We start from the raw sequence: 26,567 nt of genomic DNA, 5'->3' as shown, positions 1-26,567 counted from the left end.
ACATACAGAGACAAAAAAACAGTCGCACCCAAATTCACACCTAATTAGAGACTCCAGTTGACCTAACTCCAATGTGGGAGTAACCCTGAGTACTTATTAGTAGTACTTTTCTTTTGTTTTTAATAACCTCCTTCAAAAAGCATGTGAAAGATGTGGTCACAAAAAACATGTAATGATGAAAAATATTTCAGTTGGGACCAATGCTACAATCCCTTCAACCAAGATTAGTTATCCTTTCGTACTCCTGTAAATTAGACAGTTTATTAAAAATGTATAATAATTTAACAGACGTAATAACAGAAGTAAGTCCGGATTCTTAATGATGACACTAAAGCTTCGGAGAGATAAAGAGACGAAAGGACATTAGATCTCTTATTCCCTCGCCGCTGTCCTCATTTCACAGGAATTAGGAGCAGAGGGTCGGTAATTAGGCCTGTGTACGAGCTGCATCTCTGGGAGCGGAGTATTTTCACACAATACTAAATGTAGCCGCTCAGCTGTTTTGTTCAGCTTGAGAATTACTCATTCCTCCATCTCTATTACCACTTCTGCTCGCTGATTTCCCGTAAAGAGGCCGAGTATCAGTTGGAGAGCCTGCAGGTCAATTAATCTGGCGGCCTTCAAAAGGCTTGGTTTTGGATGGCTCCGTGCCCTCTGTATTTATACACAGGATATCATTAACATGCAGAAGGCAAACGATGAGCTCTGAGAGTCTCTAGAGAAGTGAGAAGGAAGAGGAGGAGGAGGAGGAGGAGGAGGAGAGGGAGGAGGAGAGAGGAGTGCAGCTTTCTGGCATCCATTACATGCGTCTCATCCTGCAAAGCAGTGTCTGTCTCCATGGTTTGAACAATTTTCTGCTCCCCCCGTTGTCTCATTGTGAGACAGAGTCACGCACTATTTTCTGTGAATGCTTGGAGGAGCATGGACGGGACACAGGGACAGAGAGTGTGAATGGGAGAAACAAACGATGCAGTGTATGGTTGGAGAATATTGTGATAATCCTCTGACTGTAGAATCCACTGATGGTTGTCTCCATAATGTGCACACCCTGAACAAGTAAGCATTGTATAGGACAGCGCCCGTGGTTTAGTCATAGTTGCAGTGAATGCCACCGGAGCCTGTGATGTGTGTGAGCTGGGATTTCCAAAGGGAAGTGTGTTATTTTATCAAACCCGGACTCGGCTCTGTCAGGGCCTTTAATCCGCTATACGCCGGCTGCCTGCTGCTTATCAATGAAACAGCAAAAGGAAAAGGAGAAGGAGCCAAACGGTTTCAAAAGACAAGGGGCACGTGGGCACATGTCACCAGCTTTGCCATTCAAATATGTCCCCCCCACCGTTTTTCGAGAGGGGGCTTCAATATGCTATGTTGCTGATTTGCATATCATTTAGCTGTTTTCCTTTTTTTTTTGCAAGGGAACAGACTGCCAACATTCGATAATGCACAGCTGCACAGACGCATGGGCCCGAGCAGCAAAGCAAAATACAGCACGAGTGAAGACGAGGCATGGGTCTGACAAGATTTGAAGAACAAACTACAGACCACATAATCTATTGATGTTACAACACGCTGACTCCCACCAGCTGGTATTGTCGATCTGACAGGAGCAGGGGATTTACTGCTGTGTTCAAGCAGACCGAGCCTGGGGAGATGAAGTTTAACCTTTTAACCTTTTCCCCTCAGACCATCAGAGAGCAGAGATGCCTCAACAGCATAATACTGTATATCTACATGTAGCTGTAATATGGTGCAAGTGCACAAAGGCCTGCAAAGCATAATTAACTATTCACTATTCACCATTCAATTAACCATTCAACCATTATTTGCAGAAATACTCAAAAATTCCTCAGCCCATTTCCATGAGATTTCGTGGAGGGGTGGAGCCTGTTCCGAGGAGGAACCCATTACATGTTGGTGCTGATCTGGATCAGTGCATGAATTCAATGCAATGCAAATTTTTTACTTTCTTCAACATTTTTAAGGGTCTGATATTTATGAGTGTGTGCAATTTGGTGCAGATCCAATTAAAAAAGGAAGTGTAGTTTCATATAGGGGACTGTTGGGCCGTGGCGGAGGGATACGCTCTCTGAGTGCTATCATCTGGTCCTATCCTACAGCTGCAGACATGCATCCTCCTGAATACATTGTAATAATAACTGAAGCTCTGTTTCATCATGTTTGAAAGAGGGGTGTTCATAAAAGAAACCGGCTGGAGTGTCCATTTTCAAAGCTGTGCCCTGCTTCTGACCATAACCCGAACAGAAACATCCCTGAGAAATGAGCAGAGGCAGCTTCAAACATGAAATAACACACACACACGAAAAGATCTGGCACTGTGAAGAATAAGATGTTTCCCGCAGCTCCACCCAAACCAATCACTAGGTTACGCACACAATGAGATTAACACACACACCCACACACACCCACACACACACACACACACACACACACACACACACACACACACACACACACACACACACACACACACACACACACACACACACACTCCAATTTGGACACCACTACAAGCCCTGCCTTATCTCTCCCAGACAGGTTATTCTCCGTATCAATATTGCATGAGTAGCCTTTCCAATGGTGCTATGTTACATCTGAATATGTCTGTTGGACCAGACAGACGATGCCAATCCACTCTGATTTGATGGCGTGCATTATAAATCCCATTCACGGTATACCCTGAAACATCTGCTCCATAATTAAAATAAAGTTATCTGTTGTCTCTGAGGAACAGTGAACAACTAAGAGAAAGGAGGCGCTGCTCTATCCGGCACAGCTAACTGCAGCGTGGAGCAGCTCAGTAAAGCTACAGCGTTTTTTTCTTCTCACTGTGGCTAATGAAGCAAAGTGGACGAGCAGAACGATCCTTGGGCGGGTTTGCTGCGGTGAAGCTGTAGCTGCAGTAGCTGTAAATCACAGTGGCATTCGGCCTGCTAATGAATATGCACAGGGAGGGTTCAGCCAACAGACTCTCATTTGAGATCCAACACATATGGAAGCGGGTTCTCGTCGGGGAAAGCTCGGTTTTACTGCTCTGTTTTGGTTTGTCCCTCAAAAACGTAAAGTTTTAAACCGCTGGTGAAAGTGACGGGGCTGCTTGTGAAGTTCTCCGAGTTTTACGGAGCACCAGTGGAAGACAGCCACGGGCATGTTGAAGGATGTCTGGAAAAGAAAAGTTCTAATTCACTGCATTTGATGAAAGAGAATGATAACAGATTGAATCAAAGGCAGCTCAATTTGTACACAAAACATGGAGCTCTGTCAGGCTGAAGGGTACTAAAATGTTTTTCCACTTTCTGTGTTTATGATGGTGCGTAGTGCACGGTTGGGCTTTATCCCAATTAAACGTTATGATTGGTCAAACACCGCTGTCTTTCTTCTCTAAGCCTTTTTGTGGTTTTGGTCGTTCGCCATAAACTCAACTGTGCATAAATGGGAAGAAAGGCCCATTAAAGGGCGTGTCACTGGCGATTACCAGGATTTGTTGTTGCCTGTCTGCTCAGACCAGGAGTGAACGAGGTGCGATCATGTGATTTGACGTTTGTGGCTTCACCAAACCTTGTAAACTCACTTTAGATGATTGACTGGTCAGTGTGAATTCAAAGTAACAAGCAAGGACATGTAATGTTTTTTTCATTCTAATGCGAAAGATTGTGTGGAATTAATGTCAGGAAGCACAGACCTTCACTCTGAATGGATAATACCAGAGGGAGATAAACCAATAAAGGAATCCTGAATAGAAACGTCTATAATGCAAAGATGGCAGTTTTATGACACAGTTCACCCCTGGCATTAGAATGCGTCTCCACATGTGTCTCCAGTGACCGCTTGAAATCAGATCTCACATCCCCGCTCTATATGCAAATACACACATTTAATGCACTTGCCGTGCCTAATGTGCCTGAAATTAAAAGCAGAAATCAAAACATTACAGACAGGGTCTATTCCTCGGTGTCTTCCAACCAAACCAAATAGGCCAAGATGTTTGACACACTTCTGATTTAACTTTATGGACTTCTAAAAAATTTCTGATTTCTGCTAACGGCCGCCCTACATACTGAGGGTAGAGTCCTCCGGCAATGGCCGCAGGTTCGGCTCCGACCCGGCCCTTTGCTGCGTGTCTTCCCTCATTCTCTCCCCATTTCACTCTTGTTGTCCACTGTTACTATCAATAAACTAAAGGTGAAAAATGCATACATTAAAAAGAAGACACTTTCACATGTCGTGGACAGAGCAATTTTATGCAATAAGAGAAACCACTGGGTGGGTTGGTATTTCCTCTTATGCAGAGGACGGGAGTTCAGCAGCCAGCCCTTCAGGACAGAGTCATGCAAGAATTGACAACCACCTCTGAAAACGACTTAGAGGTCAGACTTTAAGCATCTTCAGTGCATCTATGTGCGTTCACACCTGGTCACATCTATTCACTTGTAGTCGTATCACCCGAAAACCATCAGCCATGTACATGGCCTGTGTGTTTGGGAGGGTTCTGTGAATTTTGGCTTGGCTGTTACGACCGCTGTGATCTTGGCACCCGTGTTAAGTGTAATATTATTAGAACATGTGTCTGAGGTCAGATGTTTTTTCTGACACCTGTGCTCTGGCTGTGTGGATTAGATCAGCTGTACTGTCCAGAGGTGAAGCCGCTGTGTCACAGCAGCAGCACACACTTCAGTCGACTATCAGCCAAGTCGGAGACGCCAGAGTGAAGCAAGTCTCCACTAAAACATCTGGACTCAACGATCCAGTCAAACCTTCATACACACACAAGATTCCCATTCTTGTGACCTGGGTTCGATTCCCGGGCGATGCATGGATATTCGCTCTACTCTCCTGTTTCCATCCATTCTCTTGTCTAATGCAGGACTAATTCTTATGGCAGCTGTGGCTCTGGAGGTAGAGCAGGTTGTCCACTCACCAGTGGCAAGCTCAAAATTTTGAACCAGGTTTGTTGAAAAAAAAAAGGGTACAGTATGTAGTTCGATCAGAAACATTTTATAGCACAATAATATTTGTTCATCCATGTATGTCAATAACAGCGCCACTGGTGTAATGGTATCATGCAAGATTCCCATTCTTGTGACCTGGGTTTGATTCCTGGGCCGTGCATGGAGTTTTCCCTCTTGACTGACAGCACTGCAAAATATAATATATCTATCAAATAATGAATTCTAGGTGTGGCTGAAGCTCAGGAGCACACAGCAGTGCTGTGTGGATGTGGTTGATAACACTAGAGAAGCTAAATAAATACAGTCCACATAATAATGTTACAATATAGTGATGTGTCATTTTCTTTAAGCTTTCTTTAAGTTCATTGAGTCTAAAATCACGTGGACACACGGTAAGGTCGCTGTTCTGTTTCAACTAATAAACCATTATCCTGGATAAATTGCATTTTTATTTTATACCAACAGCCACACTGATACAAACCAAATTCATTGTTTTCTGCCTGATGCAGAGTTTGTGCTCCCATTCGCACCTAATGAGTGCAATTTAAAACATAATGAAGCACGGCTTCACTCAAAGCTTTCTTCGGTGTGGTTAAGCACTAAATTACAGCACCAAGAGTGCATTGAATGTGTTATGTCCACCCCTCAGCAGTGTTTAACTTCATTTATGAACTGAATCCTCATTATCAAGCCAGAATCTGAACTTTCAAGACGTCATAAAAATCCGGACTGTGATAATAGATATTCCCTCACAGCACATAAACATAACAGTGTATTTTACTTCTTTCACTGTAATCAAACCAAGCACAGTGATTAGCAGCAGGGCTGGGTCTCACAGTCAGGTTATAAACAGTGAAGTGTTTAGGAGAGAATAGAGTAAGTTCACATCCAGGTCCCTGTGATCACAGTGCTCGGTGAAAGGGCAGTGGCCTTTACAAACATAAATTCAAAGACAACAAAGAGCTCCTGATTTACAGTAAACAACACTAAGGAAAGCAAATGGGAAAATGCAACAATAACACACAACGTCTCAAAAGCAACAATCTGCAGGGAGGGACACTCACTTGAACTGTTGATGTTCTCTGGAGCTGCGGATCTTGGAGGAGAACCTCTCGGCCAGCTTCTCTAAGCTGCGGGAGTATTCCAGTTCGATCTCAGATTTGCGGCGGAAGAACTCCTGCAGGTCCTGCAGCAGCTGGATGCGAGAATCGGACTGCTGCTCCAAGCATTTGAACTGCTCCACCAGCTGGTTACGGATCTCTGTCCATCAAAACAACAAACAAACATGGCATGAGTCAGCTGTTTACGCTGGTGTCACAATAACTCACGCTCTGGTCAAAAACAATGTGTCAGCATAATGTAAAAGATTACAATACTGAGCAATGATTCCTAAGATGTTGTTATCGAATGATCATGACAAGTAATGTACCTGAGTCTTGATATTTCACAGTTTAACCATGAACTTTATTATAAATTGAATTGAATATTGAATAAATTGAATAATACAAAATGATAAAAAGAAAACTAAAACTTGGAATAAGACCATTGATGTCAAGATGGCAGGCAGATGTTAGTGCCATTAGTTTAGTTACTGTTGTTCCTGAAAATTAAAGCCACAATTCTTGGTTTGTCTGATGTTGACCACTCGAAGAAAATATATTTACAGAAATTGCGTAAGTCAGTGTGAGAAACAGAAACATGAAAAAGGGGACCATCAGAAAAAAATGCTATTTTCCCAACAGCAACATGAAGCTGAGAGCGGAGAGCAACCGGTGAAGCTCCAGGCCAAACAAGATGACCTGTGTGCAGGACCTCTCATAAGTGTCTATACACCGTGGACACAATGTGAGATCTCACTGATTTAATTTGAAGCTAATGCACTCCCTTTCTTGGAGCAAGTATCCGGAGCAGCCTTTCTCCTCAAGAGGAACCTGACACAGCCTGGCAGACTGCAGATCCTTCATGCCGGTGGGAGCCCAGGGAAGAAACCCGATTCCTCTTTGTAGTGCTGTCATCAGCAGCATCGATTCCTCGGCACAGGAAAAGAGAAATGGCCTCCTGACTTGATTGAAAGAATTACAGTCAACAGGATCAGTGGTGTCATTCCTCAAAAGGAAGGAAACCTCCTGAACTAATGAGCCCTCTTTAATTAGAAACAAAAATCTCTCTAATAAACCAAGACGCCCTGTTGTCATGTGAAAACACGGTTTCCCTCGGTGCAGTTCCTGAGTCAAGTCAGGCAGTAGAATTTAATGACAAGAACGGCTGGCTGCGGTTTCATCTCTGTGCTTACATGGTGTCAATGTTTCTTGAAATATTAAGGAATTCCTTCACAAAACTGTATGATGTCAAAACAAAGGCGAGCATTCCATTGATTTCTTTGGAAAATGTTTAATTCCTTCATTTCAAGGAACATTATCCCACAGGAAGACAGGATCCAATGCAAAGTAGAAAGAATTTATTAGGTCAGCTCATTCTAAACGGAAAATACCCTGAAAGCTCCCACCCATTTATCCATTATCTACACAGCTTATTTCACTGAGGGTCACGACTGGAGCAGGACCCACTCTCCGTTCTTCCTCACAGTCACCCGAATAAATAAGTTATTTGGTGGGTAGGAAATGAAAGGACTGCTGTGAATTTAGAGTGTAGGGTGCACCGCTCGGGAATCAAACCCAGGTCAGATGAATGGGAATCTTGCATGTTGCAGTACACCAGTAGCACCTTCATTGATCAGCAAGAATGAATAGTGGGTCGACCACTCAAGAGTTCCAACTCGTAGTCAACAAATCGTAAGGCCAACACACAGAGACAAACCATTCACACCAAGGCTACATCCAAACTCCTACGTTTTATTTTGAAATGCATATTTTCTACTACGGATACGTTTTAGAGGTAGTTTGAAAACGCTGCTGGCCCTGTTTTAGTTTGAAAACTCCGGGGGCTGCATTTGAGTCTGGAAGGGAAGAAATGAAATGCTGCTAACAAACAAACAAACCATCAAATAAACAGGGGTGAAAACATAACTTCCTTGGTGGAGCGTTACATGTATGTTACAGTTCTTTGAACCCACAAACATGGATGCCCCACTTTCAGCTCGGCTGCTCTGGTATTCATGGTGGTGCAGCTATAGAATGTCACTGAGCATAAAGAAATGCTCTAAATGAGCCTTTGCTAACATGTGCCCTTAAAGTCTGCATTTTACAATAATGCAACTGTTTACATGCGTAGGAGATAAGATATTATTCGAGGAATGCCTGTGTAAGCCAGCATGCACATGCTCAGTGAATGTAAGTGGTCACATGATGTACTTTTTCATACGTGTTAGCACGGACGGAAGGATGGAGAAAATCCACACGGACATGGGGAGAAGAAGACTTGAACTGCCATTCAAAGCAGGAATCTTCTTTCTTCTTCAAGCAGAAACATGAAAATAGCTTCCGATATGTAAGTCACTGCAAGTTATAACCGTAAAAAATACAGGCTAAGGATGGATTTTACACGTGTCTGAGCCATGGCAGTATAACACTGCAGGCCGATGAACTGCCGACTGAGCGGTGAAACCACAGCAGTGACACAGCCGGTGTTTCCACGCGGCTGAGGGTGTAATTTGGTCACCCAGACTCTCCTCGAGGATATACATGCAGGCTCTGTCTGCTGGGGAAGCAGCAAAGTTGTGCAAGCTGAACATTTTACTCCCCCTGTGATGTCGTGCCGCCTGGTCTCAGCCTCGAGCGGCGTGCTTCACTCTGTGGTTAACCATGGTCCCGGCACTCCCCTTTATCCAGGGGCCTCCCTCTGCCTCTAAGCACCGAGGGCTTAAAGCTCAGTTTTTAGAAGGAGCTCTGAACCAGTAGCTTGGGGACTGATACCACTTGGCTGCATCAGTCCTAACAAGAAAGGTTTTGCTGTTCCAGACATGCAGCTATATGTCCTCCTGTCTCCTTCTTTTGTTTGCTTCTTTGATTTTCTGTTACAGAGAAAAATGACGCCAAATCAGGCAAGAGAAATGCCCCTTAACAAAAAAAGGGAACTCTGAACCACCAGCTGCAGCTCTGCATTTGACGGATGAGTTTGGAAAAATAGGTCACACACTGCAGAGTGGTGTGTGTGTGTGTGTGTGTGTGTGTGTGTGTGTGTGTGTGTGTGTGTGTGTGTGTGTGTGTGTGTGTGTGTGTGTGTGTGTGTGTGTGTGTGTGTGTGTGTGTGTGTGTGTGTGTGTGTGTGTGTGCGCGCGCCCTTCCCTCTGAGGAACCATGAGCAATTGGAGAATTATTCTCTAAGTATTCCCAGCTCTTCAGAGTGGCTTCATTCGTTGTGGTTTATTCAAAGTGAGGGACCCCTCTCTGTGGTTCTTTTCAATCTGTTAGGAGGAGGAGGAGGAGGAGGAGGAGGAGGAGGAGGAGGATTGCTGTGAAAGTATACACAGTAAAAGTTTGGATTGTTGATCTTTATGGACAAGTCATGTGCATCATTATTTCTCTCCTAGCATGAAAAATATGGCCTCTGCTCTGATTTTCTACCACATGAAGAAATAGTGTTTATAAAACAGTTTGACATGAAAGAAGCCTTTACTGCTACCAAGAATGATTAACAGATGAGATGTTTTAAAGTTGATGAAAATATTAACATTTAAGATAAGTATCTTTAGTATAAATACCTCACCAAGGACACCTCATGAAACCACATTTAAATCCGCCAGACCCAAATTTTTATTTTGAATTTTACAAACTTGTATCAGTCCCCTAAACGTGACTGATTGATTTCGTCAGGAGTCATGATTTATTCTTCGAGAAATCAAGGAAAAGTAAAAAAAAAAAACTGTCTCACAATGTTAAAGACAGTTAAAAAATTCCATGGTAATCTATCCAGAAGTTTTTGTGCAATGCTACTTACAAAAAAAACAACCATCAAATAAACAGGGGTGAAAACAACCTCCTTGGCAGAGTGTTACATGTATGTAACAGTTCTTTGAACCCACAAACATGGATGCCCCACTTTCAGCTCGGCTGCTCTGGTTTCCGTGGTGGTGCAGCTATAGAATGTCACTGAGCATAAAGAAATGCTCTAAATGAGCCTCCTAATATGCAGTGTTGTGGAAAATGAATGAATATCACTGATTTATGGAATGAAAAGATGACTTTCGGCAGCCAGTTTCACTAGTTAACTGTAAGAATGGCACGCTGTTGTTCAAAAGCAAAGCATTCACTCTATTAAAGTATGAGCTCATTGAAAGTTGTTGACCTTTTATTTGTAAAAGAAAAATATTTGCATTTCATACGGGGCTTTTGGTTTCACTGTTGCAGGATTTGGAGAAAGACAAGGACTCCGAGTGCAGGTGGGATTTGTTTGAGCAACCTACCAAAAACACAACTGTTCTAATTAAGTGTGGGCAAGTTAGAGCTCTAATGTTGGTGCTTGATGAAGCATGTGATTATTGTGTGTGGCAGACCTACTGTGTGGTTCTATTTAGAGATGGAGCCATCTGCTTTTTTAGGGGGGGGGGGGGTCATCTTCAGACAAAAAGGCTAATAGAGAAAAGAGGGAGTAAGACGGGAGCAGTTAAATATGAATTCGGTTAAACTTCTACAAACGAGGGCAGAAAGACACATTAATAATTCAAAGCGTTATGACCGATGACCTGGACAACCAGAGCATGTGTAGTGATCACTACAAAAATCCTTTTTTCTTGTGATCATTTGGACATTTTCATACTATTCATGAAAATAGTAATAGTTCTCTTTCTCTCTGAATGAAGAAAATGAATGATCATTTTGTTGCCACTGTAACATTGTTATGGTACTACTGCTACCTTTTGTTCAAACATTATATCTTCCGAGTTGAATACGGCAAGCAATCCTGTGATCCGCTTCTTTTTCATCTTCTATTGTTAAATGCCGTCTCAACTTCCTGCAAAAGGCCAAACTATCCAAAACAAGTGGTTCAGTGTTTTCCGAATGGAGACTACCTCTTTTGGTCAGACTACATTTTTGTCCATTGGTCTGAGGCACCTTTCAAACCTGTTATTTAGGTTCAGACTAAACTTGAAAGTCTGAAGGTCCGGACCAAACAAAGTAGGTGTGAAAGCGACATACGTCTGAGCAAAATATTCAAAAAGACTCTGCATTAATCCAGTAACATTTCCAATCTGTGTCTTCATCAAATACTAAACTCATGGTGTTGTCATATTATTAAACTTCTCAGATATTGGAATCATAAGCTTGATTTGTTTTAAACCTAGGTTTACTGCAGACAACTGGGATCTAGTCCCAATGTATTCAATTGCAGCTTGTTCATAACAACAGTTCGTCAAAGTAAAGGTTCGTTGAGATAGGGAGGAATCTGCATGTGCATATGCATATAATGTCTATTCATGTAAAGGAGCAGAAGCGATCAGTGTTAAATCTCTGTCTGAGATAAAGAACCAACGTTAAATTTACTAGTCAGGTTCACTACTGCTGCTTCATTATTACGTACTGTATGTATGACATATGACCACAGACACTTTACATTCCTGACCTCAAGTCCATTAATCATTATAAGAGGCCTTCCCTTCCTCTGGACACCTGCTCTACGACATGATTTATCTTGCGCTGTTCAGGAACAGGAACTGAAGGCACAGTGGACACTTGTCTCCTCACAGAGCAGGAAACCCTGTGAAAACAATAGAGGGATGTTGGATATCCCTGAACTTTGACTCGCACAGACAGAATCCTGTGGTGGCAGCTGTGTTAGAGCAGAGAACATGATGATGTGTCTACGAATGACTGCCGCTTGTGCAGGAAAATTAAGGTTTACTTTATCCGCCAGAGTCCTACAATATTTTGTGCATGAATAAAAAAGCTTCCATCTAGATTCTCATGCAAACCCCTGTTGAGCTTGTTATCGGTCATGTGCATTGGCTCTCACTATAAATGCCTCAGAACAACTGGGTAAGACCTCCACAGGCGAGTGCATTTGTTGGGACCATAGAGTACATGCACAGCAGTCGGTCTTTGGTCGAGCTAATTGTTAGCATCTGCATTGGAGATTTCCTCTGGCTGTGACGGCTGGCTTCCTGTTGGCTCAACGCACGATTGCATGTCATTAAAATAATTCACAGAGGCACATTTTCAATACTTTTTAAAAGAGTATTGTACCTGTACGTATAATCTGGTTTCAGGGTGTTTGTGGCGCTCAGAAAAGGATATTTATCATTTATTTATTTCACTTTGTGATTGTGTGAAAAAAAACTCTTAATGAGCAATGAGCTTGGTTCAGGCCATAAACTGACCATAAAGATGGGCAACATGAGAGCTCCCTAAATGTGAAACCAAAGCATCTCAATTTCCCCCTGGTGGCTGGCTGCCATATAGGTCATAAATCCGGCCTCCTCTATGTTAGTTGATAGGACACCTGAAATAAATTGTTCTCAAAGATGGTTTCTATCACACATGGTAGTTTTTAATCACACTGACGTTTGTTCAAATGTTCCATTTTTCAGGTAGGTTTAGTTTTAATTAGTTATAAGGTGATATAAAAATGGGGTGAAATGTTATGATTGACAGCTGAAACTGACTCACGATTGGTCGAGCATGTCTATCAGTGACCCTTGCTACTGCGGCTCCATCCCCAGATCACTACTGTTCAGACTCTGGCACCGAGACGGCAGTGTTTGTATCCAGGATATTATTCGCTTAATTTTAGGATAGTGAGAGGAGGTGAAGACGCGTCGTTCATCTATATATAGAGTCTATGTTTTGCAGACTTTTGCAAGTTAACGAGCCCGGTATTTGTTCCTCCATTGTTCCAAACATCTGGATGTTTAAGTGTGCTGTTTTGGCTGTGGAGGTGATAATTTTGAGTGAACAAAAAGGGAACAAATACAGTGATTCTGTGAAGTGTAGGAGCAGAAAGCCAGAACCTATATTAAAACATTTAAGGGTTGACATGGAGGTAGCCTGCTATATTTCATAGAGAATTTGTTTATGCTGTGGGTGTAGTGTGGAAATGAAAAGTACAAACTACTTCAGCACTTGTCATTAACTTCTCTGATATATGAATTAAAAAAATCCCAATTTGGACAATTGGTGGACAGGGATTCAATAATTACTGATCATCTTTTTAAAAAATATATAATTAAAAAATCCTATGCCTCCTTCTGGAGTCAATTCAGGACACCAGCTGTGATGCATTGGTGCAGCATATCACTGCAAGGTTGCTGTCCAGGAGGACCACGTGATGTCTTGACGCACTGAAAATTGGAGTGCAGTGAATGTGAGGGATGTTCTGCAGAGCATCCTGAGGGCAGCGGGGAGAGAAGCCCGGCTACACAGGGCAGCAGGATGCCTGAGGAGGAGCGGGGGAGATGGATGGTTTCACTGCGGGACAATAAATCTATAAGTATCAGCTCATATATAAAGTGGAGTTTGATGGTGAGTATTTCTTCCCTGCAGATAATTCCCGACATGTTAAGTGAATCATCCACTTTGTGCTTTAGTGTATTGGTGCAGTGAGTGTGGAGGAAAATCAAACGGATGTCCCTGTGTAATGCAGACAAATTAGAAAACATAACCAGCCACAAGGAGAAGGTATTAAACACTTTGAATTTGCTGTTGTTGGGCGTTCACATCACCAAGACACACACCCACCGGACAAAAGCAGCTCTGAGCTAACTTAATCCCAGCTCTGCAGTATGTGGTCTCTCCGCTGCAGAGGCCAATTCACATGAAAAGCAAACACACAGATGCCGCCCTTATCCAGACCTCGATTCACTCTTTCTCTGTCCCACTCACAATGCAAGTTCCAGCTGTTGAAATAATCCCCCACTTCTCTTTTCTCTCTTTTTTTTAAAATCCTCCAATTATTAAATACAATTTTGGATTCATCATGTCAGCGCAGGTTCTTCTCTGTCTTGTCTCTATCTCGCCTGCCCCCTCATTAACCCGGACTGCGTGTGTAGTCAAAGATAAGAATTAGGAGCTGAGGCCAATCAATGGCTGAGCAGATAGAAACTGATGGAGCGTCCCTACAGCAAGGTGTCAGCTGTCAGTCTCTGGGTCGTCCCTCACTCCTAATCCTCCCTCCTAATTATCCGCTGGTTTATCTGAGTTTTCACAGGATATTCTGTCAAACAGAAAAACAACGAATAAGTCTGACTTGCAGCTTTTGTGCTCCTCACTGAAAACAGATGCTATCTAGGCCCCAATCTTATAGAGCTTGATAATAAACAGCCAGCTCATGTTAGCCTCCCAAAGCTGCAATAAACCAAAACCCACACTGAAGGAAAACACTCATCCCATGATGACAATAAAATTCACATTCAACAGTCACTCCAAGAGGAAAATCATCCCAGATTTCCTCATCACTCTCTATTACATCGATTTACTCTCCGGTGCCGTAGTCCTCATCATGTCACCACGTTACATGAGCTTCAGGAAACTGAGCTCCAGCTGGAAACACGCCCTTTTCAGACTCTGACTGTCCATCCTCGGCTGTATCCAGGATCCAGCTCTGCAGGACTGAGGCTGAGAGGTGTCTCCATGGCAACAGGGGCGTGCCCCAGTCCCTCGGGAGCAGCTTATTGGAGGAGAGGGGTAGTCTGATGGATGTGGAGAGGTGGCAGCAGTGAATGAGGTGGCATGTACGAGTCGTATGCGCTGAGACGTGGTAGAAATTTAACTGGGAAGCTGGTAAGCACGGTGCACCAGCATCTGATCAAAGCACTGAAACCAATTCTACCTTTTTAATTTTACCAAATAAATATAAAAATCAAGCTTTTATAAAATCAGAGTAAAGTTCAGTTGAAAAAAGACAGAAATGAATTAGAAATATGTCACCTGTGTTTTCTGCTTTTAGTCAGACCCTCTGGTGAGTCTTAACCAAATGAGACACTTATTTTCAACAGTTACTTTAAGAGTTTCATCAGACGTTCAGTTATACCATAGTGCACAATACAGTAAACTGGGAACCACAGGGTGGCATGGTGGTGTAGTGTTTAGCAGTCACCTCGTGAAACGAAGGTTCCTGATTTGAATCCCAGCTTACCTGCAGCCTCTGTGTGTGTCTTAATGTTCTCCCTACATCTACCTATCTAATCATAGTCATCTCTGGCTAACTGAGAGGAGAGGTTTCAGCACAACTACTCAACCATTCTCTACCAAGGCAAAAAAGAATCAGTTTTCTGTATAGCTCAGTGTGAATATCATCACTTTGGTCAATTAACTTATTATTAAGACATGAAAAATACGATGTATGTTATTCAGACGGCACTGTCGCCTCACGGCAAGGTTCCCGGTTAGAATCCCATCTTGGCCACATCCTCTCTGTGTGGAGTTTGTATGTTCTCCCTGTGTCTGTGTGGGTTTCCTCCAGGTCATCTGGGATTCCTCCCACAGTCCAAGTTGGAGACTCTAAATTGACTAAAGGTGTGAATGTGACTGGGAATAGTTGTTTGTCTCTGCCCTGCAACATGCTCTCAACCTGTCCAGGGTTTACCTCGGCTCTCGCCCTATGTCAGCGGGATCGGCTCTCGTGACAATCAAATTAGTTAACTCTTTTTATTCACATTCAATGAAGTGTATTAGAAAAAATGCAAAACAATACCTGGTTCAACTTCTCAACTGTAAGGATTTGATACTTTTTACTATCGTTGGGTATTGCTCAGAAAAAATGTTAGGATGCTATTAGTCATATATGTTGATACTCAAAACAATCAACCCTACAGTAAACTATTCATTAGCGTGCATATAGCAAGATACCTCAGTTTTGTGCTCTCAATAACTAATGAGCCTGTTCCACATATGGAGCTATTTCTACCATCAGTGGTGAATACGAGGGATTTGTGAGCTGCAAAGAGGAACTTTTTAATTATCTTAAGTCCATGGTGGGACTTCACTGGTAACAAAGTTAATCTACCAGGTCCCTGGCCTGTTTTGTAAGAACTCAACTAATTACTTCATCAAATAGTAACTATTTCAAACTCTCACTGCAGAGTTATTTTTGCACAAATGCTCTATTTCCTCTGTTTCTAAGGTTACTTTCTCTTGACAGCAAGTGTTTTTAATCATCCTTGTATCAACTACTTCTGCATATCACCATGGAAACCTGTTGAGCAATAAAGCTATGTAAGGGCCAATTTTTCCTGTTACTTTTGATTTCTCAATTTTATAACAGTTTCATTTGCTTCACTTAGATTTTAGATCTGTGCTGGTAAAATAAAGTAAAAAAGCTTTAGGGGATTTTTAAAGATATGTTACAGTTAAGAATCATTTGCGAATGAATGAAAAAACACAAGGATATATTTACCATTGATGTTATATTCCCACAAATACAGTTAGATGAAGGTCTTTGAACATGATAAAGGTAAAGGTCTTCGTATTGGAAAGTACAATAGAAGAGATAGAGGACTGAATTTAATGATCAGGTTTCACGAATCAGATCAACCACTCTTTTTTTATATTCAGTTTAAGTTTAACAGCCCTGTAACTAGGTTCCAGTCCCCGAGCAAACAGCAGTGCATTACTGGACTTGTAATACAATCATAGCGTTGAAAGCTACACTTCTCCAGACAGCGCTGATTAAAATCCTTTCAGCACAAACAAGTAAATGAATTGAGAAGTGAAATCAAGCACTGACTGGCACCAAATAGCCAAGAAAATGAAGCCGTTTCTTCTATTCAAATTGACCTTTGTCTACTCAATCAATGCCCGAGCATGAACCAAAAAAACTATTCTGAGGTAACGATGATTTCAGCCTGGTAGATCGGCCGTTTCATGAAAGGCCGATTATCTCTGGGAATCTTGCGAGAGGGACAGAACAAACTCTCACTTTATCGTGTGGCAGCTGCATTCATGATACTGAGCTTACAGAGACGAGACCAGAGTCTGCAAAGTTAAGAAAACTCGAAGGAAACAAACTTTATACAATCTGAATCTAAACTTAATTGGACACAATGGCCACAAATAAAGACTGTTTTGTTAGGACAGAAATCTCATACTCCCTCATGCATGCAGAGTCCACCAGCCATGGCGTACCAGACCTTCACTATAATGATTACAACAATATCAATGCAGTTGAGTCTGTGGAACTGTGACAGGAAACAGGAAACAAACTCTGATCTCAAGTGTCAAAGTCTAATGGCCCAACCTTCCTCCTCTGTCAGATAAGATAAGAAAAGATAAGATAATCCTTTATAGCACCAAGAGTCAAAAATAGGCATCAGTAAATAACATGTTAAACATAAGTGTAAGGATAATAATACTTAAGTGTAAGGAGATATAAAAGAAATAAACATATACAGTGTAAAAAAAAGAAATATGTGCAGTGAATGGATTGTACATGAACCAATGTATTGCACAGACAAAACCGAACACGCCCCAATTGGACAATCTTTTGCTTTTTTGCCAAGAGTTAGAGTTAGAGACGATCCAGTGCACCTCATGTTTGTGTATTGTATTAATACACTGTCAGTAACCAGATAAGTTAGTGTAGCATGACGACTGGTTACAGGGCGAAACAGCAAGCAAGAAATACATACTCAAATTTGTCCCCATTTCCAGTCTTAATGCTAAGCTAAGCTAACCAGCTGCAGAGCATACTTAGCATACGTATATGCGAGTGGCATCAATCTGTACATCTAATGCCCGGCAGAAGCGAACAAGTGTATAAAAATGTCCAACTTCTACTTTAGGACATTATATTGTATGAAATTGTGCAATCTTAAATGATTCAGCTGCAGTAAACAAGCTGTTTGTTTGACAAGTCAATGCTTCGCCACAAACCAACAAACCAAGCTTGAATGACGCCCAGAAATGATTGGAACACACATAAACAAGCTGTGCCACTAAAGATTATTCTGCCTCGTGGATGGGTTTTTTTTTCTCCTTGCAAATGTTCTTCCAGTAAGCAGAAGGTTTGCCAAAAAAGCTGGCAGCTGGAGGATCGTCAGCTGCTGAGTCAGCAGAACCATTTCTTCAACTCCCAACATGTCTGTTTCAGCACAGGCGGCGTCATGCAGCCCAGCAAGGTATTAACAGGTAATTAACCAAATAAGGCCACAATGGTAACAATCTCCGACCTTAACACAGAGTTCAGCTGAGCAAGACTTTCAGTTTGAGTTGGCATCACAAACTGAAGGTGTCTGACAAAAAGGTCCACAGGTTGTGTTCAATCTTCCTTATTGCTTCGCTTTCAAACACAATTAATCCCATGATCAGTTTTCAGCATTTAACTCCGTCAGCAGGGAAGCTGTCTGTAGCCTGGAGCAGCAGCAAACTGAGACACACCTACAGTGTCTCACATCATGTTCATCAGCGTTTGGGCAAACCGACACAAACACTGTTGAGGGTAATTTAACGGATGAGAAGGGTGGTTTGAGACCACAGTGAGTAACTGCTGGGATCAAATACAACAAACGATGTTAGTTAATATGTACTGTATATCATAAAGCTGAAAAGAATATAAGGGATTTGACTTAAGATGAGTGATCATGTAGGACTAAACACTGAGATGACTCAAAACTTGCCTTTCAATTGTGAATCCCTTAGCTTCACACTCACAAACGATAAATTCACACCTCATGCAGCATCGCGTGCACAGTGATGGACACACCTCCTACAGCTAGTTTCTTTTTTAGATTACTTCACATCATCTGTGCATTAGAGCTGCTGGGGAGGTCAAGCTTGTTTGTGTTTGGTCTGACAGAAATGAACCAGCTGAGACTAGTCACATACAAAAAACAGAAACATTAACCAAGGGATTGTAAAATGCTTCCATGCTTCCTTTTCAGTGTGTGTGTGTGTGTGTGTGTGTGTGTGTGTGTGTGTGTGTGTGTGTGTGTGTGTGTGTGTGTGTGTGCGTGTGTGTGTGTCTGCATTAATCTCCCTGATCAGAGCAGTTCTTTGCAGCCTGGAGGAATAACAACTCTTTCAGTCTTGTGTAATTTTCATCAAATCAGAACTGTCCTTCCTCTTAACAACACAGCTCATTGACGTGTCTGTCTGTCTGTCTGTCTGTCTGTCTGTCTGTAATGGTGTCATTGTGGGCAATGACTTGTGTCACTGTCTGAGTTGCTCAATGGTTACGTCTAGGACATGACAACCATTACAGGCCATAAGCTTTTTGTAAAATCTCAATAAAACAAAAACTAGAATTGCCGCCCTGCAGCTGTGTTCCTCCTCCAACCAGTGCAGTTTCAGTTTACATAACTTTTACAGACTTGTACACCTTGACCTTTGACCTTCAAAATCGAATTGCTCATCTTTGAATCCAAATGAACCCATGTACCAAATTTGAAGAAATTCCCTCAAGGTGTTCTTGAGATGGTCACAAGAAGGAGACAGACAGACGTACCAAAGTATGGACGGATGAACAGACAAACTATAAGCATAATGCCTCAGCCACCTGTGCGGAGGCATTATGAAAAAAATCACATCGGTGGCTTTGAACATAACATATCCAACTGAGCCAACAAATTAATGGCTGTCTGCAAAATACTGCAGGAAGCTGAGAGTGGGGTAAAACAGTGCTGCACTCAAAGTAGAACGAATTAGTGATTCATTGCAGAGGTTGGATTCAGGGAACTCAGCCAACAGAACCGGATGTCTCTGAAGTCAAAGTAAAGTAAAGACCAATTTGACAAAAAAAGAGCCATTATAACGACAACGGAGTCTTGACATGTAGCTATCTCTCAATAACCTGGTCTTCTAAAGCCTCCAGTTTTGTGTGTGGCATGTGCTGAATGTTTGATTCATCATCATCTTGCAGATGGAGAAGCTGTTTCTTGACCTCAGAAGCTCCATTGTAAATGTCACACAGGTGCTGATGGTTGAGCCCGTGAACAACATTTCACAGGCTGCCTATAAAACTGGCGAGCAGGAGGAGGCCAGGCTGTGGACCAGCGACCACATGGTGGTTAGCAACAAAACAGCATCCGAGCCCCTGAGTCAGTCAGTGTGAACACGCTCTATTGACATGCTAATGCGAGATCTGCCAGCTGAACGGCCTGAATACAGTGAACACCATCGTCCGGGGTCCTTCAGAGACCAAGGCTTTGGCAGCGAGCCTCGAGGGTTGTTGAGAATTCATTAGTGACAGAGGGTTAAGATTCTACACAGTTACAGAGGATTTATATCTTATGTTAAGAGGAACTCTCACACATTAAAAAAAAGGTACTGGTTTTATTTTCTTCTCCTTTGTTGTTAAACTGCTGCAGATTTGTTTTTCGGGTCGCCCATCTATTAGCCCTCATACATAATAAAACAAACGTGCGATCTTGTTATGACCCAATCGATGACACACTGAGGGTTAGGCCCCTTCTGCCGTGTACACATTAACTGTAGCAAGCAATAACTCAAGAGGAAGACAGGTGCAATTTCCAATCTGAATTTCATTACACTTCCCTCGCTGCCTGATTCAAGTCACAACATTGCATTGTTGTCAGGTGGTGGATTCGGGAGCCGAGGCCTCTGTGTCTGTGCAACACAGCAGCTTTATGAATGGAAAAACAAGCAGCTTTCTCCATAAATGAAGATCCATCCTCCTCGCGCAGTTCAGGGGCTCTGTCTAATGCAAAGAGGCAGCCGACCGGGCCCTGATCTGTGAGACGAGAGCTATTCCCCCCCATGACACAGATATACACTAAATAAAACAAGCCTGGATTACCAAAATGGACTAGAATGGGCTAGAGAGGACACATTTGCGTGCTGATTTTGTTCCCACAATGACGAGCTTGACAAGAGCAACGTTATCGCGAAAAGTGATAAAAAATCAATCGGCTGATACACTTTCCACACAAAGAGGAATTTGTCTGTAGATCAATCCTACACATCCGAATCTTCCCACTGTTGAGTATCCGGCGGTCCAGGCTCGTACATGACTGGAGGGATGATCAGATAGACGCCTGAGGCCGAACATTAGCGAAGCCACTGACATGTTAAAGGTCCAAGGTCTTGATCCTATAACCACCGGGTCCACTTAGAGAGTCCTGCTGCTAACAACCAGTGCACTCTTTCATTTACACCAGGTTTTTATATAACACAAACACAGCGGAGCTAAATGTCACTTTAAGTTTCTTGAGGATGTTTATTTGGGTGGTCTGTATGTGGCGGGTCGTTCCTGAAAAGCTGACTTCAGGAACAATAAATAGGCTTTATGTTATTTCCCATCTATCACCTATGTCCTATTTGCAATTGAACTGTCTCCACAGCACATTAATGCCTAAAGCATGAATATGTGCATCCCATCAAACAATGAATCCACTACTCAAAGAGAGGCAGCAGAGTGTGATCAGGTCTGTGCACTAAAGCCGGATCCACCTGGTCAAAACAAACCATTCAAAAAAAAAAACTAGATCACCGTACATCCACACATTGAGCGCACAGTATGCAATCTATTCCTGAGTATATGTTCATCATTAAGAACAACACTGATCTCAGTAAAGCCACGTACAGGCCCCGAAATGTGAAAGAACGAGGTGCCATAGAATGACACCACACATCCCTCCATCCATCCTGCACTGATTTCAACACAGGGATCATTTTACCCAGCAACAAAGAGCCCGAGTCCTATAACCACATTATGACAGATCAACATTCAGCACACATAAATCTCTCTCTCTCTCTCTTTCTCTCTCTCTCTCTCTGCGGGGCTGTTCCTGCATTAGTGAAAGAAACATTTGCACAAGAGAGACTAAATAAAAAAACAGGGTTCACTCCTGACACTGTGCTCTTGTCACGGTTTAGCTGTCATGTGTCAGTGCTGCACATACAGTACATACACAGTGCATCCCATAGAGGGGTGGAGGCTGTGTATTATAGGGATAAAGGGGGAAAGCAAAAAGCATGCAGAACCCTGGCTCTTGGTCAGTACGCACGGACAGTACCTCTGCAGAGACAATACACACACACACACACGCACACACACACACCTTTCACTTGGGTCTCATAGTCCGCTATGATCTCCTTATCCTTCTTGAATTTCGTGGACATGTTTCCTCTCCGGCTGTCAGGGTGAGACCCCCTGTGAGTCGAGGACGCTCCCGGGTCTGTGGTGATGGTCCCTCGGCTTGTTCGTGAGGCTGCAGCCCCCTCGTCCCTCGGCTTCTCCTGCGTTCCTCTCCTCCTCTACGCGCCGCGCATCGAGGGAGGACGGAACAAAAGCGTTTGAAAGGTTTACTTTGCAATCGGGGGAAAATCAGTGCAGGAGTCCGCGGTGCGATCTGGCATTATTCTCCTCTTTTCCTCCTGCAAGGCGCTTTTTCCCTCTTCCTCCTCCTCCTCCTCCTCCTCCTGGTACCAGTCAACTCAAAAGGATTCAGCAGGGGGGGGAACAAATCACACAAAAGACACGAGCGAGCTGAAAACTGCGATAAGAGCCTGATGAGGAGAGAGAGAGGTTCAAGGTTCCGGTCAGACTGAAGCGTCCCCGTGGTTTGTGGGATGAAGACTTGAAGGTGGAGCAGCGAGGACGCACACGTCCGTCCGTCTCGGCTCTGACAAATTGCGCTGCAGGGAAACAGGAACTTAGGAGACGGTCACGTGAGCCTCCTCATATTGTTACCCCCCCCCCCCCCCCCCCCCCCTTCCCTACCCCTGACACCCCCACCCCCCTCTTACACGCACACGCATATGCACCCTCACGCGCACACGGTGGTTATAATCTAATATAATTTAATTCGACTCCATTGTGGCTGAAGCCTCTCTGGTCATATTTTCGCATGCACACATTGGAAAACACATATAAAGGCATAACCATAAGTAATGTGATATGAACAATGTTGAAGTTGGGATTGTCTTGATCTTTTTAGGTCATGTCCACTTTGTTTCTCTCCAGTATGGTCTCTGCTCGGATTTGTTCTACCAAGTGAAGCCATGAAGCATGGAACAGATGGAACAGATGATACTAAAACAAGTTTAACAAACCTGAACAGCTTTCAAGAATCAGTGCCGGCTCAAACCACAAATAGATCAAATGTTGTAAAGCTGATAAAAAAGATTTGCATTGGATATAATTCTACTATACTATATATATAATATATATCTTTAGTATATTGAAACTAGAATGGCACTTGAGTGTACACGCCCAACAGTCCTCTTATGAAACCACATTTAAATTCACTAGATCCAGATTTTTATTTTGGATGTGCACCAAATTGCACACACTCATAAATTTCAGTTTTTCCAAATGTGTCAGATTGTTTTCATCAAGATTTATGAATTATTTTCTGAGAACTCTGTTTTTAAAAAATCGCCCTCTCTCTCCTGCATCTGCCCCCCTAAACTGGATCAACACCAACATTTTAAAGGATTCTTTTCTGACCCACACCGCATCCTTCCCCCAAGTTTCGCGGTTATCCATTCAGTAGTTCTTGCGTAATCCTGATTTTTTTTTTTAAAACACACAGACAAAAATATAACCTCCAGGGGTAATTTAAATATGTGAGAACACGCCTAGAATGATTTGACGAAATCTCTTTTGATTCCATTGCTCATACTTTTATTAGAGTCGCATTACAAATGACTTTGGGGGCCCCAGGTAAAAAGGGACCTGGGAGGGGCCTGCACAATTGTTTGTGCTGTGGACTCACATCACCGACTGTTCTTTTGGGGGGGGGGGGGGGGGGGCTCTAAGTTCAGGGCCCAGGTCAATCTGCCTGCTTTGCCTTCCCTGTTGCAACGTCCCTGGTTAAAGTTTATATTTTCGTTTGTTTGTTTGTCTGTCTATTAATTAAGTGGATCTGTATATATATTTTCAGAGTGTGTGTCATTTGGTGAGATCCAAATAAAAATCAGAATCTAGTGAATTTAAATGTGGTTTGATCAGAGGGACTGTTGGGCCTTGGCGGAGGTATGCATTCTCTGAGTGCCATTCCAGTTGGAGGATGTGGCACATATCACAGCAGAGGTCGTCAGGGATCGTCTCTGACGTGCTGCTCCGTCACACACGCAGAGCAGAGACCACGTGAAGTGAGCGAGGAGCCTGGTGGTGACAGTAAATGTACTCAGGCATGACCCACCAGCACCAACACCACCTCTCATGCTGATGTTTGAAGTTCAGGCTGATCTTGGAGGCTGTGCCGTGCTGGCTGAACACATACACACGAGCCACTGTCTTTTAAAAGGTAAATTGCATCTGCGACACCCTCCGGTTGTGCACACCGTTGCGTCTTCACATTCCTTGTTGCATCCATTGTTTACTTCACTGCTTCTCCTCTGTTGGCAGAGCTGATGCTGATAATTAAAGACTGATGTGATGGTGAGAGTGTCATCAGTGACAGAAATGTCCCACGCCTGGAGGCAAGAATAAATGAAACACAAGTGAAAAATGATTTCGCCATGCAAATAGGTCATAAATATTTTAAACATGGCTGAATTCAATAAAGAGCCCATGCATAATAATCCCTGATAATGATGCTGCCGTGGTCTCTGAGGAAAGTTGTGCTGTGCCTTTTGTAACAACGCTCTCTTTACTTGGTAAACACAGTATGTGAATTCCTTTCATGAAGAGAAGCAGCTTTTTCAGAGGCGTGTGATGACAGGGACTGAGTGTGTTTCCTGACGCATATACTGTCATTTCAGTGTGTCGCTGTGTTTTTAACAGTCCAGGGAAGTCGGGTTTGTTGTTTGTCCCTGAAGTTATTCTCAGTTCAGAAGGGAACAGGCTGTTGACTCACAATGACAGGGGCACAAACCTGCCCACAGACACACTGTAGATGCACTGTAAAGCTCATTTCCATCTGCAGCACACAGGCTGTTTCAAGCTGACAGGCAGGGAGGTGTTTTTTCACTTAAGATGTACAATGTGCCACATTTGAAAAAATCTATTTATAAGGATATTTATGACAAAAATGAACAACCTTTGGAAGAAAAATCGCAAGACTTTAACTTGCTTTATTATACATGCATCTATTATCAATACCGTGCACCCTCTGAAAGTCAAAACGGTAGCTGGAGCCATTACATGCTGAAGCAAATCTGGTTCAAAACCTATATTGAATCTATCTATCTATCTATCTATCTATCTATCTACCTACCTACCTACCTATCTATCTATCTATCTATCTATCTATCTATCTATCTATCTGTCTATCTATCTCCTCCTATCGCCTCATATGTGTCACCTCCGTGTCTGAGGAGTGAAGCCATCTAAGAGCAGACAACTAGTGACACATCAGACCTGAGCTGCTTTTGTTTGTGTTTACCACAGAGAGGTCAGCAGAGGTAACCCTCTATAGTCCATGTATTCCTCCCACGTCCCTCTGTTGCTCATCCCTCTCTTCTCTCTCATCAGGTGTCTCGGGGGTGGGGGAGGACCTGGCAAACTGTGACTTCACTGTTTTTCTGGCACAAAGATCCATTGTAGGATCGTTTTACTATTTCTTTCTTTAGAACAAGGGTGAGAAACTGCTCACGTCTCCATATCAAACATTTGAACAAACTCCCCATTGGAACACGGTCTGGGCCTGAATGCCATCATAGATCGTTTCTATAAAGTTTAACCCCAAAAAGTTTTTGGCACATAAAAATGTCTTTGTGACTCTTGGTATATGCAGCAACCTAAGCTTTTTGCATTGTGTATGTTAAGTCCACAGTAAAATTTGTTATAACTATATGTGTAACGATCCTCAGTAAATGTTTTGAGTCTGGCCCTTTACTAATATCAAAGATTTTTGTATTTTGGAATTAACACAGTATACATGTCATTAACATGAACAAGTATATGTGAATGTAATTTGAAAAAAACAAAGGTTTTGATCAGACAATCAAATATGATTTCAGATACTTATAAGGTACGTGCAGTTACAGTGGCAGTTGTTGGAATCCCTTCATGCATTTATCTCTGTGCATCCTTCATTACCTCTAATAGCCTTAATAAATCCTTAATGTTGGTAGATTAGACTCAGTTGTACAATAAGTGAGCATCTCCCTGCTCTATCTTGGACTTAATGTAAAACCATACTCGCTGCAATGCTGGCTCTGCACAATGACAGGATAAGGGAATAGGACATTATCTTTTTTATGGAAGTACAAACAATTCCATTCACTCATCTTTTTTTTTCCAGTCAGTCAAAACCCTGACTTCTGTTTATTGTTAGAACTGATTTCAATGCAGCTGCAATACCTCTCTCATAGTCATTGACACATATTCCGTTACTTTCTACTGTCATGGAGCGATATGGCTCCCTGGTACAGTACGTGTATTATCTCCCCTAACATTCAGACTCATACCACTGTAACTGTCACTTCTATTTTCACAAGCAATCCCACACTGAGACAAGGAGCTTCTCAACACTGGGAGAGAATCCTAGTGTAAAATCGCACAGGATTGATCACACCTGACTGCTTTGAGGATATTCCCTCATGCTGGTGTTCTTGTCTTTTCTCCACATTGCACGTTATTGCGGTTGAGTTATATTCGAGGATGGAAGCACCAGGTCTTTTAGCGTTGCTTGGATAACCCCGGAATCACTCAAAGGTCAAAGACGACTGTGGCTGCGTCTGTTTGATCTTCTGTCAAAGCAGCGAAACTTGATCTGCAGGATTTTTCCACCAAGTCTCTTTTCACTGACAGCTACTTTCTGCTCTCGTTTCAGGGGGAAGAAAGCCATGCATTATGCAAACA

General features: G+C 42.7%; 2 protein-coding genes across 5 annotated transcripts in view; one reads left to right on the top strand and one right to left on the bottom strand.

Annotated features, from left to right (window-relative positions):
• srgap3 (SLIT-ROBO Rho GTPase activating protein 3) overlaps positions 1-23,492 on the bottom strand; it is a 59,009-nt gene extending 35,517 nt beyond the window's left edge. For 2 of the 4 annotated variants that reach the window (XM_034586002.1, XM_034586004.1), the window contains exons 1-2: positions 21,874-22,480; positions 6,032-6,227 (exon numbers count right to left, since the gene is read on the bottom strand). In XM_034586002.1, coding sequence (XP_034441893.1) covers positions 6,032-6,227; positions 21,874-21,934 — 257 coding nt within the window. In that variant the 5' untranslated portion in view covers positions 21,935-22,480. Of the gene's footprint in view, positions 1-6,031; positions 6,228-21,873; positions 22,485-23,281 lie in introns of those variants that run through there. The other 2 variants (XR_004613886.1, XM_034586003.1) reach the window with 2 other exon arrangements.
• Positions 1-26,567, top strand: part of LOC117761837 (olfactory receptor class A-like protein 4) — a 946,130-nt gene that overhangs the window by 361,542 nt on the left and 558,021 nt on the right. The gene's annotated exons all lie outside the window — the stretch shown is intronic.

This window comes from Hippoglossus hippoglossus, chromosome 5 (genome assembly GCF_009819705.1).
Source record: "Hippoglossus hippoglossus isolate fHipHip1 chromosome 5, fHipHip1.pri, whole genome shotgun sequence".
Taxonomy (NCBI): domain Eukaryota; kingdom Metazoa; phylum Chordata; class Actinopteri; order Pleuronectiformes; family Pleuronectidae; genus Hippoglossus; species Hippoglossus hippoglossus.
Note: the sequence above shows the minus strand (reverse complement) of the source record. Positions and strands in the feature narration are given on the sequence as shown.